This window comes from Echiichthys vipera (genome assembly GCF_963691815.1).
Source record: "Echiichthys vipera genome assembly, chromosome: 2".
Lineage (NCBI taxonomy): Eukaryota > Metazoa > Chordata > Actinopteri > Perciformes > Trachinidae > Echiichthys > Echiichthys vipera.
This window is the reverse complement of record NC_139827.1, coordinates 7,020,695-7,038,881: the sequence shown is the minus strand read 5'-3', so window position 1 is coordinate 7,038,881 and position 18,187 is coordinate 7,020,695. Positions and strand designations below refer to the sequence as shown.

The following is an 18,187-nucleotide window of genomic DNA, read 5'->3' as shown; positions in this document are numbered from 1 at the left end:
TGGCTGGCTCTCACACACAGTCCAAACTGTTGACAGCAGGCATGCTAAAACTAGCGGGTGCAGACGACATGATGCTGCAGGTAAAAGGTTGTCGACTTTTCAGCTCTAGAATCCAAAAACCACAGCCGGGATCGTCCCACGGCTGAAGTGTCCTGCTCCTACGCTGCCACAGGTTAGAGAATAAATAGAGGAGCACAAGCTACTCCAGATGCCTCCATGTGAAGATGCACCAAGTCCAAACATCCAACACTTGGCTCAGGCTGCAGGAGATGCTCCTGGGAACAGCTGGTTAGGTCCTACTGATCTGTGTGTGTGTGTTTCCTGGACTCCCTTCTTCGCCTGGCAGTAAGACACTGTGTCTGAGCCAGCGCTGCTCTCTCATTTATCTACTAACTCTCTGCCTCTCCCTCCACCCTCCCTCTCTCTCTCTCTCTCTCTCCAACACACTCCTCCATCTCTCCCTCATGCTCTCATCTATTCTTTGAACTTCTTCATCAAATGAGTATGTTTTCCCCTTGAACAATATTTCCTAAGTGAACAAATGGATAATACAAAATATGAAGTAAGATAACATATCCTGTTTAAATGTATTCTGGTTTCTTTTGTTGTCACATTTCCTACCCATACTCCCTCAATCCTATTTTTCTGTCCTCTAATTTTACCTTTTTATTTAAGTGTAGTGAACACATTCCTGTCTTTTCCTCTCCGTCCATTTGCCTTTATATTGATTACATGCAAACGCCTACATGAAAGCACAATGCTCGAGATTGACCTGTCCCATGTATGTGTGTGTGTCTGTGTGTGTGTGTGTGCGTTTGTGCTGTGTGTGCATTGCAAACTGATGCAACACTGCCCCCATGTGGGCAGCAGCCACGTTTCCCAGCCTCAAACTCAGCACAAAAGCTATTTCACACTAGATTTGATCAAACCTTGAGAGGCAATACAAGATGTTCAGATGATGTTTTATTTGATCTGTGTCTGCAGCGTTTCCATTGAGGCAATAAACTCCTATAATAATCCAGCCAATGTGCCACTAGAGCATTTTGTATTATTGTATCCACCTGCACAGGGACTGCCGATCAAAAGGAGTTTGAAGATCTGTAACAGAGCAGAGGTCTGGCCTAATTCCACACTACCACACTACTAACAGTTTAATACTATCAGGGAATGTGTGAACTGATGCATCAAACTACAATTTTGTAACGACACTGCAGATTAAACGTCACAAAGAGACAAAAGGCTATTTTCCATGGCGGTGTTTTAGTCTGTGTATCGTGCCTATCAAAACCCAAATTAGTCACTGAGAGGGGAGCACAGGGTTCTGTCCGACGCGCTTTATCCAAAGAGGAAACGTGAAGATGTCACTGCAGTTTGTGGGTGTTTATTTATCCTTTCAACTAAAAGTACTTTGTACATACAGTTTTAGGATAAACTTGCGGCAGTTGACTATATGATTGTAAGAAGTTTTAGCAGTCAACAAAAATGTAAGCACCCTGCCTCTCCACTCTCTGCGTCAAGCAAACAATTTCCCAGTGAGACACAGGTGGCCTTCATCAAGCAATCAGTCAGCTCCAGTGACACACACACACACACACACACACACACACACACACACACACACACACACACACACACACACACACACACACACACACACACACACACACACACACACACACACACACACAGCTACAGTCTGCATGCTGACTGTTTTGCGAATAGTTTTTTTTGGTTCACATTTCAACTTTCATATTTCATTTTAAAGACTTTTTTTCTTTTGTATTTAGTTCCTGACAAAAACAATTATAAAGGGAAACGTTTAAGAGCTGCAACAATGAGTTGATTATTATTATCAATTTTTCAGTCGATTTCTAACCGAACATATAATCGAATCTGTTGTTACATACTCTCAATTGTGAAGATTTGCTGTTTTTCTTTGTCTTACGGGATAATAAATCTCTAAGGTTTGGTGTATTGATTGGACAAAACAAAACATCTGATGACATCACCCTTGCTTTTAGGGAGTTGTGATGGGAGTGTTTGACTATTTCCTGACAGTTTAGAAACAAAATGATTAAGTGGGAGAACACGGTGGTGTAGTGGTTAGCACTGTCGCCTCACAGCAAGAAGGTCACAGGTTCGCATCCCGACCTCGGCCTATCTGTGCGGAGTTTGCATGTTCTCCCCGTGTCTGCGTGGGTTTTCTCCGGGTACTCCGGTTTCCTCCCACAGTCCAAAGACATGCATGTGTTAGGTTAATTGATGAGTCTAAAATTGTCTCTGTACGTCTCTATGTGCCCTGTGATAGACTGGCGTCCTGTCCAGGGTGTACCCCGCCTTACGCCCGATGTCAGCTGGGATCGGCTCCAGCACCCCCGCGACCCCGACCCCGGGATAAGCGGTTGAAGATGAATGATGATGAATGATTAATTTATAATGATTGTTGTTGAGCCCTAAAATTAAGAGAAAAAAAAAACAACAATCAGCATCGGTCAAAATAAGAGGTACCTGGTGTCTTTAGTGAAATAAAAGACTTCTGTTTTTATGACATTGGCTTTAATTCCTCATTGTTTAGGGTTTCACAGACGCTGCTACTGTAAATATATAACAAAATAAGAAGAACTACAAAATAAACGAATGTCCTCCCATTGGATGAAGGAGTCAAAATAGAGATATAGATATTAATATATATATATATATATATCCCACAATATAACATGTTCTCTGGTAATACAATGAATAAATAGTCTATATGGAAAAACCACATAGTAAAGCCTATTTTTGTAAACTCCTGTGTGAATTTAACACTTAAACATTCTCATTGTATTAAAAACTACTGCAAAATACAATCTCAAAATATTTCACATCAGATTTCCTAAAAATTTTGAGTTAGTTTGTGCTTGTTATTATCAATTTGGACGAAGTAACTGTGAATCATAACATCTGGATATCTGATTTCATCACGCTTCCATTGAAAGACAATAAATGATCGTATCGAATTAACGCTGAGTCCTACCATAAAGCATTGTTAATACGCCAAATAAGGAAATATAGTTTTAAACTAATAGGTAATTCATGTGCACAGAAATATACACCACATTGGGATTAAGAAGAGAGCGGAGACTTCTCTAATGTACAAACTGTCATAAAGCTCCAAAAACAGAAATCCAAATACGCTTTTGGGGGATTTTCAGGGAGGAAGTGCTGCATTAAAATGATTGTATTTAACCTTGTTTTATGGTATCAATCTGATGAAACAATCAAGAGGGTGTTCAAGACTCCCTACATAACATTAGAGTTAACAGCTGATGTTTCTCTCGTACTATAACAAGCCTACTATTGCAGCTACAAAAGAACACGGCTGCTCAGTGGTTCACATCTGGTGCAATTATGTGTCGACAATTTAACTAACCAACACTAAATGTTTTATCGTGCCATTGTTCTCATCAGCAGTTACATTTTTGAGCTTTCTTGTCTCAGTAAAGAACGCCCCAGGATACACATGGATTATACATAAAAAAAAGCCCTTCAGCGAATACGCTCAACTAACATGAATATTTCAATCAGCAGCACTTAGGGGTCACACTGCCATCACGAGATGGAGGGCCGCAACGAAGCCGACATGACAGCTGAGCAGCGTGAAACACCTTCAGGGTATTTATGGTCACTGACTCAGGTAGCTCTCTCTTCACATTTCCAGGAAATATATAATAATAATAATAATAATAGTAGTAGTAATATGTGTTTCATAAAGCAAAAGAGTAAAGCAAAGTTGCAAAGTACATAACAGAATCCAAATGAATCACCTACAACAATGAGACAAAAATAGGGAAGATTCAAACCCACATTTAGGAGTTAAGTTGATAGTGATTTCTTTTGAAGGATAAACTCATAATTCTGTGATTTTAGGAGGAAGGAAGACTCTGAAGATGCTGGCAAGAACTCCTCTGGCTGCAAATATTCTATTTATCTAATCCTTTTCATGCAGTCGGTGCATAAAGCATTTTATTTAGTTGTGTAGAAACAGGCTCAGAGAGATTCAGAGTGAAAGCAAATGGTAAATTTGAACAAGACATGCTTTTTGAGAGATATAGAAACATTTCCCCCTGCAAACAAATGCATGTTTTAATATGGGAATTGAAAGAAAGAAGTGTGTATTACTACCCAGCACTACTATTCAGAGTTAAAAAATAATCAAAAAGAGAAAATTATCTTTGAATATATATGTAAAGTGATGCAAAGTTGTACAATTTTGGTTTGTGATGTTCCAACATCTTCTTACCTTACATGAGCAGACCGTGAATAGCAGCAGCAGCAGCACCCAAAGGGCTTCAGGTGAACCCATCTCCATCCTTTACTCTCAGTCAGGTCGGACCCAGTTTTGGCTCACCGCAGGCATAAAAACCAAAACACGCGCTTTGACCCCGCAGTGCACTCAGGAGAGACTCCGACATCTACTTCAGGTGCCACTGGGGACTTCACACCTCGTGGTTAAGGAATATAGTTGCTTGACAGGAGTGACTGAATCCCCTCTGGCTGTGAAGAAGAAGAACAAAGTCCTGGTGTTGGCTGCATGCTGAGGAGAGCCACTCAGGCGCCATCTGGAGAGGACCACTGTCTTAGAGAAGGTGAAAGAGGGGGTTGTTGGGAAGGAGGAGTTGGAAAGAAGCACGATTATCTGTTACGTCAACACAGGCAGTGGATACACACTTTGTTAATCGGTGTGTGGATGCACCTGTGAGTGACAGATTGCATGTGAGATAGCACTGCTGGTTTGCAGTTATGCAAGAAAAGTGATGTCGAAATAATACCAGTTTTGTTTCGACTCCAGTGCTGAACCATTAAGATATGGCTTCTGCGTATCAATATAAAATGTCTTAAAGGTGAAATGAGCTGTTGATAAATTGATTAGTCAACTGACACAAATTAATTAGTAACTCTATAAATATTAGATTAATCATTTGCTATTTTTTCTAACGTGTTAATATGTAATAAAACCATTAGTTTAGTTTTAACACATTGGCTTTAGGAATAAGGGAACTATAGCAGGAGCTCCCCCTATATTTCTGACATTTTAAACATCACACAATCGGTTAATTCATCAGAAAAATAAGCATCAGTTTGACTGACAATAAGAAGTAGTTGCAGCCCTAATAATAATAATATTTTTTAGTATGCAAAGTGCTGATGCATTAAATGTTAATAAATCCAAATGCCTAAAAATAAGTTAAATCTACAACTAGCAAAATTATGGTTTCCTGTAAGTAAATCAGGATAGGGTAAACAATGTTAAAGCAGAGTCACTTATGAATGAGCTTTTTAAGCATAATATTAGTTAGAACTTATTGCAACTAAATGTAACGTTACACTAGTCTTAATACATTCACCAAGTCATGAAAATACGGGAGAAAATTATTCCGACTGTGTTTTAAGCACAGAACGCATAAATATTATATATTAATAATATATTTATACAGTCTAACATCATGGTTTTAACGCTAATGCTTTATTAGCTAGTTTAACGTTAGCCTACATCCGGGTTTTTTAGCTTTGAACTTTAGACTCGTTACTAGGCAACAGATATTGTATAAAACTAAATTGCCTATTAAACTGACCTAAAGCATACACATATACCTTTTTAGGAATCATACAAATCTAAGTTATTCAAATAGTAGTACTGATGTATAACGTTAGCCGATATTTTAACATAATTTGATTTAAAACATAAACTATCACCAGTCAGACGCCGTTCGCTGGTATAATCCCTATTTGGACGGATCCGGTCCACCGCAGTTTCCGGTCTTTTCGTGTTGCCTTTAATGGATAAATCCACCAAAGTGCGAGGGGAATTAATTTACACACTTTTAAGAATCTACAAGTGAAATTTCATATTCGTACATGAACATTTACATGTCAAATTAGTAAAATAAAGTGACGTTGATGACAGAAAGCAGGAAGAACGTTTGGGCGACGCTGCAGGTGGTGGTTTACATTAAAAATGGAAATTAATCAGACTTTACTGTATATTTTTGAGCTGTTAAAGTAATTTTATTGTGAAGGACCGAAGTATGGTCTTGGATGTTTTGACAGCATCGATGCTAATTTGGACAACCAGCAGCTCCCAGTTTTTACGGCGAGGGCCGAGAGGAGCGCACGGTTAATTCACCGGCGTTAGCTTCCTTTTGACCTCTCTCGTAAATACAAAGCTAAATTAGGCCGTTAAAACGATATGTGGTTAGAAAGATAAAAAGTTAAACTTTAGTTTAACAGCATTAAATCAACTTAAAACATAACACCATCATTTAGATTTGTAGATTAAACAGGAAGTTTGACAGAATTTTGCCCCAAAAAACTGACTGTTGACATTTCAGTTAGGCCTAACGTTAAGACGGATGTGGAAGGCACACTAAATGTTAGATTTTTTAAATGTATTTAACAAATAGGCTGATTTAATAGTAATAATGTTTAGGATTCATGTAAATATATATTTAATTTTCTGAGGGAAAACAAAATAAAATTAAAAAGTGACCAAACAACAGTTGACAGGACAGAACAGTTGCTTGCTAATCTTTAGCTAGAACTTTAGCATTAACTTGTTAGCATAAACGTTTAACAAGCTGTTGGTGTCAGTTGAAGTCACATAATGGCCAAAATAATTTAAACCTAATGAATAAATATCTTCATCACGTTTTCCACCAAATATATGTCGAAATATTTAAATTTTGACTAATTTCTGTTCCTAATGGAAGACTAACAACATTGCTATCATTAGCCACACTGTTAGCTGAACCGTTACCCTACTAAAGTCGTTGCAGGGAACTTTCGTAGTGGTTTAAAACAAATGAAGAGTTAAAAAACTTCTTCCTTTACCCTTTTCTTGGCTTCCACATCCACTGTAGACACCGACATACATCTTCAGTACACAAACTGAAAAGGAATAAAATATTAAAGGTGTTGGACATTCCCTGGGATGAAGCTCAAAGTCTATAAAATATACACGCGGCCACGCTCCCAATGCCCCCGCTGTGTGTGTATGATGTTACCGACTTTCATGTCACACCATCTATATTTAATTGCTAAAAAAAAAAAAAAAGGAATTAGCGGCTAAACACTCCTGATGTTCATCCTGCCTCCTTTCATTAAAGTTTCAGCATCGTTGTTTCCATGTTAGCTGCAACTGCAGGTGTCCAAAAAGAGCAAAGCGTGTAAAAGAGCAGGGAGAAAGAAAGATAAAGGTCACAGAAAAGGGTGAATAAGGGAAGTCTTGGAGCCAGGGAGAGAGGAAATTGTGTTCTGAATTATAGTGTGTGGTGCACAATGAATACAAACTACTAGTGCACCACACACACACATACACACACACACACACAACCCTCTTTAATACAATTTCTCTTGAGAGTGGAAATTAATGAAAACCCTGGCTTCACGCCATCACAGTCAGCTCCCTGCCAGAAAAATGGGAATCATCTTTGACTCAAGTTTGACGTTTGAAAAGCAAGTACAAGAGGTCTGTGTGCTGCTGACCTAAAGAAAGTCATTCATGTCTTTATTTTAATTTAACCCCCCCCTGTTCTGCATTTACAAAAAGCACTTTGGAGTCGGTTCAAAATGCAATGTTTCTGCCTGGACTTTGCACTCCAGCTCAGTTACAGCGTCCATTTCATCACCCCTCCGCTGTCTTCCAGTTGCTTTAAGAATGTACTGTAATTTAAGCTTTTACTTATCAATTATGAGGCATTAAACGGATTGGCTACTAGCTATTTTGTCTAACCTTTCAGGATAAGGGTGCTTAAGCAGTGATTTAGTGCATTGTCATATCACTCTATGTGCTTCTTTTAATCGATATGCAGTAGTCTACAGCCATCGTTGCTCTGCGAGGTCAGATTTTACAATTCATCCAGAGGGGAACACGTTGAACGTTCAACGCAAATAGTTGTCGAGGCATCTCCTCTCATCTTCAACCGCTTATCCAGGGTCGTGTCGCGGGGGCAGCAGCTCCAGCAGGGGACCCCAAACTTCCCTTTCCCGGGCCACATTAACCAGCTCTAACTGGGGCATCCCGAGGCGTTCCCAGGCCAAAACAACACACACACACACACACGCACACGCACACGCACACGCACACGCACACGCACACGCACACACACACACACACACACACACACACACACACACACACACACACACACACACACCCTATTTGTACAATAAACATCTGTACCAAAGTTAATGACAACCCATGCAGTAATTGTAGAGGCATTTAATTAAAATACAAAAATGTCAACCTCATGTTGACGCTAAAGGAGAAGGGGAACATTTAAATTGACAGGCTTCTTCACCAGAGGACCATGAAGGTCTGCACCAAATGTCATGGCATTCCTTCTGATAGTTGTTGAGTGGCGTCGCCATCCCTGAAAATTACTTTTAATTGAAATTCATCGATTAAAGCGCAGAAGGGAGTTCCTGTTCCTGAGCCGCAGACGCGTGTCTTTCTGCTCCTCCAACCTTTTCTCCATTGGCTTCGCTTAACGAACAAATCAATAAAACTAAATCTCATCATATTAACTTAAATGTACATTATGTACTTTTATTAAAATATGTTACTCAGTCACTTACCCACACAACTATGCAGAGAAAGACCTTGAGGCAATCAAGTACCACAGTTTGGTTTGTTATGTTGAAAAAATATAAAACACAGCTTCACAATATATATAAAAAAAAATGCACTGCCCCAGATCCCCTTTACAAAGACATGTACTCTACATGGAGCCACATAATAGCACCGTAATGAATTACACTCCAATATACATCACATAACAGATAATAATAACAACGTGACAACAACAAACAAAAACAACACAGCAAATTGAGGTTTGATGATATTACAGAACAGCACGGTGGGTGAATGTTGCTGAAATAAGGTGTTTTTGAAGATGATTCACTGTCATAATGTTTAGAGACTTGAGTATGATTATGTATATGTGGAAATTGAGTGCATTGATTAATAAATGCATGAATAGACACAGTAAGAGCACCACTCACTCCTTCAGAGGAATGATAGAACAATACAAATGTGTGTAAGGATGAGGATGTTGTTGACAGTAAATACATTTATGCACTGCTCTTGAAAACACAATATGCGAGTCAGTTGGGAGAATGTATGAGATGAATAAGATTAATCAAGGAGAGTGAATGAATGTCTGTATAACAGAATGAATGTTTACATGAAGGAACACTGTTGAAGGTAAATCAACTTATAAATATGTGGCACCAGGTAAGTCTTGAATGTCGTTTTCTCCCTGCATGTAAAACGTGTCCATGGCTCCTTTTCCTGTATTAAATTACTCCTGTTGTAATCTTCCCCCAGTTTTGGTTAACCGTTAAAGCAGACTGGACCCACTTGGAAACCAAATTTCTGGTTCCCCTTCCCAAAATCAGGCACAGCCACGTCGATTATGGGAAGCGTGTTGGACATTGGAGCGTCAAATTCCAACAGCGTCCTCTCTTGCCCCGAGCGCGTCTGCAGCAGAAGAGCACAATCAAACAATCATGAAAACTAAACAAACGTAGGTGGGTGTGTGTGTGTGTGTGTGTGTGTGTGTGGGTGCGTGTGTGTGTGTGTTTGTGTGTTACCCACCTGACACCCGTCGTACAGTGCACTGATGTAATGTGTGTTCTCGTGAGTCAGCTCCTCTCCACTGGCACCTCTGAAGCGCAGTGCGTACTCGTGGCTGTGTGTGGCGGCGTGCAGCCAGGCAGCGGAGTTGAGGCAGTGGTAGGTAAAAGTCTGCTTGGCTGTAGCGCTCAGCAGCTGCAGGAAGGTCAACTGGACCACGTGGACTGGGACGTCGTCCGACCCAGAGTAGGAAATCTGGGGGAGAACATCAGAATCACACACACAGATACACACAGAAAGGTAGCCGTGTACACTGGATTAGCGCAACCAAACTGCAATACAGTGGTTCTACCAGGTTTTCATCAAGCTAAAATGACCAAAGGAAAGGTATTTAGACCCAATTACAATATTTACAATAACTTCCAGGTAGAAAACCCCTGCATCCCCTGCATATAATTCAACGGCACTGTGTAAACTTTCAACTCTCATTTATAACAGCTGTTTAACAGACTCCGTGATGAGAGTTGAGCGAACCCCTACAACGTGACGGTTGGGGACCTTATTTATTGTCTCAAATATCCCATGTCGGTCAGGCTCTAATTCAGTCTGTACCAAAGAGATCCATACACCCACTGACAGTTTAGCTAAAAGGGGATGTGTAGAAAAAGATCCAAATATATTCAAACATATTTTTGAAGTTAGTTGCAGCACAAAAGCAAACTGCACATGATTCAATCGATCTTGTAGTATATGTAGTATACAGTGGGCAGTTTTCAAGCCTTTTTATTTGATAGGACAGACAGGAAATGGGGTGAGAAAGAGAGGGGGAGACATGCAGCAAAGGTCGAACCCGCGGCCGCTGCCTCGAGGACCATCAGCCTCTTAACATGGCCGACTGCTCTAACCACTGAGCCACCGGCCGCCCCACAGCGCCGAGATTCTGTGTTTTTCTGTCAACACAAGTTGCTGTGTGCACATTAATGAGGAACAAAATGTACTTAAATGGTTTTAGCAAATGGCTGCAAATGAACAAAGAGTGAGACATTTAAGGGGGTCTGAATACTTTCTGTTCCCACTGTACAGTATCGCTTTTGCAACACTTCTACAGTTGTGAGTCAAACAAGCTCTGTTCCTCGGTTTCTTTCTGGAGAAATGTTTCTCTAGTCTGCAACCCCTGACATAATGTTCAAAGAATATTTTTAAAGCGTATAAATCCCAGAACGGACCAGCACCTGTGTTCCTGCAGGCCACTGCAGTCTCTTTGCTGGAGCAACACATATCTGATCTACTCATCGCCTGCAGCCCTCCTCATACAGAACTCCCTGCAAAAACTCCCTGAATGTATTCTGTTTGCTCCTCAGTAGCAGTTTAAGCCCTGGGAGAGATCTGGACTGCAGATGCCTCACCATCTTCACACGCAGACTTTCATTAGTCTTTACTATTTAAATCAACTGTTCCCTCCTGTGGTGGGAACTGACAGTCATTTGTTTTGTTGAACTTGCCATGATAAGTAGCAGTTTTCATTGTGGCCATTTCTGCCTAATTAGCACTTAGTATGTACCTTGCACAACAGCTGAATTCTACCGACACGATATTGAGCTATAATCCCGGGTTCACATGACACGAAAATCCATGTTTGTCAAGTTATGCTTTTGTGTTCGGATTAAAAATGAGTCGGCCAATCAGCGTTGCGTCCTGCGAGGAGCTACTGGCAGTTGAAGAGGGAGCGGGGGGTGACGACAACACAAGAGCCGATTGCTCGATCAAAACAACAATGACGACTCCTAAAGAGGTGAGCTCAAATGCTTCAGTAGCATCAGTTTTATCAGAACTGGAGCGTTTCTCTTCATTAAAACTTTACCTCGTCCCCATTAATGCACTCTATGAAGTTCATCATTACAGTAAGCAAGGTTGTTGGTTCTATAACTGAAAAAAGTGCTTGTTAATCCTACTCAGCTCATCACTCAAGCAATCTGATTGCTGCCAAATGCTTAACTTCCGTTTTGTCATTGTTACTTTGAATAACACGCCTGCTCTGAATACTAACTTTATGAATGCTGAGTGCTTTTCTACAGCTGACAAGTGCTGCTAATTAGCATTCAGACAAATGTGCATATCCGCATTTGCAGCAGCGATTAAACATTCCCATTTCCCATTTGACGTTCTTTTCCATTAAGTCTTGTATAAAAACACACACTGACGTACACTGATAGCAGCCAAAGTCATCACACAATACCTGTTTTCCTTTCCTGAATTTACTGTACCAGGTGCCAGACTTCTCCCCTTTCCAGGCTCCCAACTTCACCTGTTGGAAAAAAAGGAAAAAAAAATCCCCTTCATTAAATCAACACACACATGTGACAGAATAATGTTTAAGTGTGTGTGTGTGTGTGTGTGTGTGTGTGTGTGTGTGTGTGTGTTTCTGCACGTGAACTAACCGACTGAAACTTCTTGTCAGGGTGCAGACATGTTTCTCCCTGTGCAGTGAAGTTACAAAACACCCTGAAGGAGTCTCTATGGCAACCCTGGTTGGGATCTATCCAGTAGTCACCTTTAGAGAGAGAACAAAGAAGAGGAGGGCGAAGGGGTCAAACAACTCAAGGCTAACACTCCTCAACAACATAAACACCAAACAGAGAAAAATCATACAGATTATGTCAGATGGAGAAGCAAGTACAGAGACAGCCAGCAAAAAAATACAGATAAAAATGAGTTAAGACATGCAGGCAGACTGCTGTGCCAAACAAATGGCTAGAGATACAAACTGCTGAAGTACCGTTAGGGAGATCTGGCTGGAGGAGCCAGAGTTCCTTGCAGGTGCGGGCCGGGCTCTTGAACGTCCCTAGTGGGTTACGCAGACCCTCCACCTCTACTTTCATAGAAGACAGAGACGCAAATACTTCCTCCATGCCTTGGCCCTCCTTCTCCTTCATCCATCCGCCCTGCTCCGCCTGGTCACCCTGCATCCATTCCTCCTCTCCTCTATCTAACGCCTCCTCTTCCTCCTCTTCAAGTTCAGCACCATCCACCAAGTTGTGGGTTCTCCTTCTCCTTCCTCGCTCTGGCAGAGGAGACATGCCAGCTGCTGGTTGTCCCTGAAGAGACAGGAGAGGAGAGGAGGAGAGGAGAGGAGTGACGAGGAGAAAAGAGTAGAGGAGAGGAGAGGAGATACACGTGGTGAAAAAGTGAGAACGAAGCACAAGAAACACAGATGAAGTTTTATTTTTGTTAATTGTAAAATTAATGAGAGTTGTTTGGTTGTTAGATGTTGTAAGCAGAACTTACTGGTGGTCCTGGAGGTCCTGCACCCCCGATGTCTCCTCTGGGACCAATTGGACCCTTAATACAGAGCAAAAGGATTCATTCAGGGTGGCACAGCGGTATGAAGCTCCAACACGATAGTAGGGACTGATTTAACGCAATAAAACAATGAGTATTACAGTTACCTGGTTTCCTTTCGAGCCCTTTGTACCAATAGCACCCTGTGAGAGAGGAACAGAGTTAAAGACACACGGAGGGAAGATGAACAATGTCCCAACGATGGTGATGCATATTTTTTGTACTGCTAAGATTGTCTTGTTTACTCACAGACAGACCCGTGGAGCCAGGGGGGCCGGGGGGACCTGATGGACCGACTGGACCCTGATATTAAACATGAAGTAAAACTGTCAGATAATGAGAACAAGCACATGTGCTACTACCAATGCATAAGTGATGACCAAATTAAAAAGAATATTGCCAGCGTCATCCTTTAAAGATGGATCGACCAGCTGCAGGGTCCTCATTAAAAAAAATCCACCAGGCGTGCATGCACCTGAAGCATGTGAAGCCTTTAATATATATATACCAAATTTATAAATTCTCAGACAATATTCAGAAGCCGTATTGTAGAATAACTGTCTGACAAAAAATTCACCAGATAAGCACTGTACTAAAAGTTGTTTGACTCTATGTATCAAATAATTATTTATTACACTTACAAAAGTTTAATTACTCCTAATGTACTTGCAACCTATAAAACGTACATTTAAACGAGTTTGAACTGCAAATCTTTGACAATATCTCAGCTGTTTTATATTCGTTAACCCATGAGTCAGACTAAAAAGTCTATATACAGGTATGTATATATATCAGTGCTGGAAGAGACACTATGCATAGACACTGTTCAACCTACAGAAGATAACGTTGTGTCTGGAAAAAGCTACACGCTAAGCTAACTACTAGCTTTCATGGCTTAATTCAATTGGAGATACAGATTCATTGCATTTTTATTTAATTAACCTAATGACCATATGAAAATGTGAGTGTTTGAGTTTTACGGCAAAAAATGACCCTTAAACATTTGTGTTAATGTGTTTCTTTACATTAATGTAATAAAATTATATTTTATGTGAGTACTCCTCTAATATACACATGAGTACATTGGTAATCCAGGATTGCGTATACGTGTTTGGGTATATTTACAGCACCTCGTCTCCTTTTGGACCCGATAGTCCCTGGTTTCCTGGCAGTCCTCTGTCGCCCTTCTCGCCGATATCTCCTGGTGGCCCTATCAGACCTATCAGGCCACCGTGACCCTGCACAGACGTCACAAATGAGCTCAAGGTCAAAGACAAGTCAAGGTCAGAGTAGGTGTTCATTAGCAGGGTTCTACACCATGTCCAAGGTCGATTCCAAGCAATTTTCAAGCACTTTCAAGGTCCATTTTCAAGCTTTTCCAGCATCTTACAGCTGTGGTAAATAACATATTTCTACAAATACATACATATTAAAAATTATTATTTTACTTTATCACAATGGTATTATGCTATAAACAACTAAAATTGTGTTTTGTAATAACAAGGATAAGTAATTCAATTAAATTCCTATTCTATAGATATTGTGTGTGTTGTGAAAGAAATGTGGATACAATTTCAAGCATTTTCAAGCACTTTATCCAAAATTGAAGCCTGTTTCAAACCTTGAAAACACAACATTAAACCAAGCATTAGGTTACATGGGTATTTGGAAATTGTGACAGTATGTCTTTTCAATACAGACACTTATTTATCAGCCTCCACAGTGTGAGAGAAGAAGAAAGAGAGACGTGTAGAGAAGGTGGACTAAGGCGGACGCAATGTTTCTGTAAGTTATTAATAAGTCGTAATGCTGCTTTGTAGTTTTTTTTGACCTGTGGGTCGACTTGCACATCACTAAAGCGTGTAGTCCAGCCCTACTGGATGTTCCTTACACACAGCGAGAGCTATTATACAATTATAAATGCACTTGTTTTTACAGTCTAGAGAGCACATTCATTTCTCGCCAAATTAACGATTCATTTGATGACAGAAATCCATTTTCTCGTAATGGTGGCTCTAGCTCCTGTAGCGGTATGATTTCAGTTTCAGTTTCAGTGTGAATGACTTGCACAGTCCCCAGTCTGCTGAGCACTCAAGCAGCACAGCAGAGAGGAGACTGATGAGAAGCTAGATGCGAGTCTACGGTCTGAAGTGAAATGTCATGACGGTATGAAAAAGTAGTTAGCACCCAAGCCTGGTGTTTATGTGTGTAAAGTATGCACACACCTTGTCTCCCTTCTTGCCGTGGTCTCCCTTTAGTCCGGGTAATCCCGGTGGACCCTGAGAAGATGAAGTTATGATGAGTTCAAATGCAAGTTGAAAATAGAGTGTAGTGTAAAGTTCATATACAAACTAACTCATTTATCACTCTGACAGAGAAAGTATCTCATGGTCCTGCTTCTATTTTAACATTTGTGATATCAGTGTTTTTCCTCTCTTAATGTCATTTGTAATATTTTTTTCTGTGTTATGTTTTTGATTAAATGAGTCATCTTACCATGGGACCTGGGGGTCCTGTCTGGCCAGGTGGTCCATTTAAACCCTGCTCACCCTGAGAGAAAGACACACACACACACACACCAATAATTTAAGCTTGATCTCTTGTTTCTTTTTGCTTCACTTCACTTTTGTGCCTCATTCTTCGCTCTCAGACTTACTGCAGGGCCGGGGATCCCTCTTAAACCTTGAGGGCCGAACTTCCCGGGGTGCCCCTGGGAACCTACGGGCCCTGTCTTCCCTACGGGACCCTCCAAACCGGGAGCACCCTGAAACGGACGGAGAAGAGGGTGACCTTCAGAAGCTGCGAGCATTCAGATGTTTTTTTTTAAGAGTTGTTTAGAGCTCTCACTTTCGTTCCTTTTAGCCCCGCCTTTCCATCCTTCCCTGATTTTCCCAGGTGGCCCTGAGGAACAACATGGGGGACGACGGTTTAATATTTTACTTAATCAAACAGGAAATAGAAAATGAGGATTCTGTGTGAACACAAAACACACAAACCCTTCGCCCAGGAGGTCCAGATGGTCCAGGTTCTCCTACAGCTCCTGGTGGTCCCTGAGAAATATAAAGAAATTATTAATGGGCCCGTCATCGCATTGAATGGAGACAACATCTTTCCTGTTTATGAATTAAAGATGGTGTATAGAAAGGGAGGAGCTCACAGATTTCCCAGGGTCTCCTATGTCTCCTTTAGTGCCGGGCAGACCATCCACGCCCTGATGAGCAAAGAAAATAATAGGCAGGTGAAAACTGCATTTCTTTTGCACCAGAAAATAAAGTTGAAGATGTCTCTATGGCAACATGAAAGCTTTTAAATGTAGAAAGTCTGAATTTATAGTGATGTCCTGATGTTGATTCAAGTATGACACAGCCAGGCAGATGATTGGCAGATGAACCAATTTACAAATAAAGACATCCTGTCACGTGGACCGCTTAGCTACCGTGGTGTTTCTATAAATCCTGCCCAAATAACACAAATCAGGATTCTCCAACTTCACTTTCCAACAGTGTGATGCATGGGGGCATTGTTTAATATATGACTATTTGTATTGATCTTTGATTTGAATGTCATTTCAAAGTTTGGCATATTTCACCCCACCATTGTTCCTTAAAAAAAGATGTAATAATTGTGGTCTTCATTTATATTACTTATTTATTTTTTTAAATAAAGGCAAAGTGTTTCAGTAGCATCCTTAAAAACTAAGCAAAAGCATGTGATATCATTTTGGTCATAAAAACTAATTTGATTTGAAGAAGAAGAAGAAGAAGAAGAAGAAGAAGAAGAAGAAGAAGAAGAAGAAGAAGAAGAAGAAGAAGAAGAAGAAGAAGAAGAAGAAGAAGAAGAAGAAGAAGAAGAAGAAGAAGAAGAAGAAGAAGAAGAAGAAGAGCCAGATGAATAGAAAAAGCAGACACTCACATTGGGTCCAGCCTCTCCCTGCTGTCCGAGGTCCCCGGTGAGACCTGGAGGGCCCTGAGGAGAGAGAGAGAGAGAGAGAGAGAGAGAAGCATTATATTACATAGCAGAGTATTAGGTCATAAAAGTGTTTTAAGGCTGACTAGAAAATGTGTTCATTCAGCTTTCTTGTTCCAACTTTCTTTGAAAAACATAAACTTTAATGTCATCCTTTTAGAGTCCTTCTGATATCAATTAGTAACTTGATTTTCAACCACCAAATCACACAGACTTCTCTAGTGGAGAGCTAAGATGGCAGTTACTGAGAGCTGCTAAGCTAGTTAGCTTTAGCTGGAGTTTATCTGGGTCATTATGGGTCGCCATCATTGTTGGATATACCAAACTGAATAACCAGTTCATAGAAAATGAACATTTTTCTCTTACAGATCTGAGAAAACAGCTGGAAATGCAGGTACATTTAATTTTCAGCCAATCTCAACAACAATGTAGCTCTCTTTCTTTTCTAGAGTCCAAAGATCACCAAAGCAGAGTGCAGTCTGCGGTTTGCCTCAGTTTTTAAAAACTGTTTTTACACCATTCATGTGCTATTATGGCATAATATTACAACAACACACAATACAACAACAGATGTCAAAATGATTCAGGTCTCAAATCATTTTTAACCAAATACGTAGTTACTGTGTTTAGCCTTTCTAGGGTGGTGTATCGTAACGTATGTCAGAAGAAAAACTCTGTAAAAATGCACAGTCTAATGTAGGTTTAAAGTGTATTACAGAGCTTTGTATTGCAGTGTATTGTACAGTATATAACAGTGCAGTATTGAAGAGTGTATTTTGGTATGATTGTGTCTCACAGCGTTGCCCTTGGCTCCATCCTCCCCTGTGAGGCCCCTGGCTCCTGGAGGACCAGCTGCTCCTGAAGTGCCTGTATCTCCCTTCTCCCCCTGGTCTCCTTTTCCTCCCTGAAGTAGCAAAGTAGCAGAGCGAAGATTAAAAGGGCAGAGAGGAGGAGAGCAAATGACGCTTATAAGCTGATGTTGGGAGAAAGTTCGAAGACGTCTTTGATCGAGCAAACAAACTTACTATCCTTCCTGGAACACCAACCGCTCCAGGGTCACCTGCCTCGCCATCCTCCCCCTGAGAGAGACAGAAGTTATGTGTAAGAAATCCAGAAAGAGACTAATTGTTGTGAAGGAACATTGTTGTACTATATATCCGCAAAAGGTGCAACTGTCAATTTCTTTACCTTCTCCCCAACAACACCAGGCTGTCCTATCATCCCGAGTCGCCCAGCTGGACCCTGCACAACACAGAAGAAATAACA

General features: G+C 40.7%; 1 protein-coding gene across 1 annotated transcript in view; it reads right to left on the bottom strand.

Moving 5' to 3' along the window:
- Positions 1-8,308: 8,308 nt before the first annotated feature.
- The window catches only part of LOC310957573 (uncharacterized protein), a 48,661-nt gene continuing 38,782 nt past the window's right edge, over positions 8,309-18,187 (bottom strand). Inside the window, exons 48-66 of the mRNA XM_083928194.1 lie at positions 18,110-18,163; positions 17,947-18,000; positions 17,718-17,825; positions 16,868-16,921; positions 16,113-16,166; positions 15,952-16,005; positions 15,803-15,856; positions 15,612-15,719; positions 15,452-15,505; positions 15,181-15,234; positions 14,086-14,193; positions 13,205-13,258; positions 13,063-13,098; positions 12,902-12,955; positions 12,393-12,711; positions 12,055-12,167; positions 11,853-11,921; positions 9,638-9,871; positions 8,309-9,520 (exon numbers count right to left, since the gene is read on the bottom strand). Of these exons, the coding sequence (XP_083784320.1) occupies positions 9,374-9,520; positions 9,638-9,871; positions 11,853-11,921; positions 12,055-12,167; positions 12,393-12,711; positions 12,902-12,955; positions 13,063-13,098; positions 13,205-13,258; positions 14,086-14,193; positions 15,181-15,234; positions 15,452-15,505; positions 15,612-15,719; positions 15,803-15,856; positions 15,952-16,005; positions 16,113-16,166; positions 16,868-16,921; positions 17,718-17,825; positions 17,947-18,000; positions 18,110-18,163 (1,782 nt within the window). The 3' untranslated portion in view covers positions 8,309-9,373. The remainder of the gene's footprint in view (positions 9,521-9,637; positions 9,872-11,852; positions 11,922-12,054; positions 12,168-12,392; positions 12,712-12,901; positions 12,956-13,062; positions 13,099-13,204; positions 13,259-14,085; positions 14,194-15,180; positions 15,235-15,451; positions 15,506-15,611; positions 15,720-15,802; positions 15,857-15,951; positions 16,006-16,112; positions 16,167-16,867; positions 16,922-17,717; positions 17,826-17,946; positions 18,001-18,109; positions 18,164-18,187) is intronic.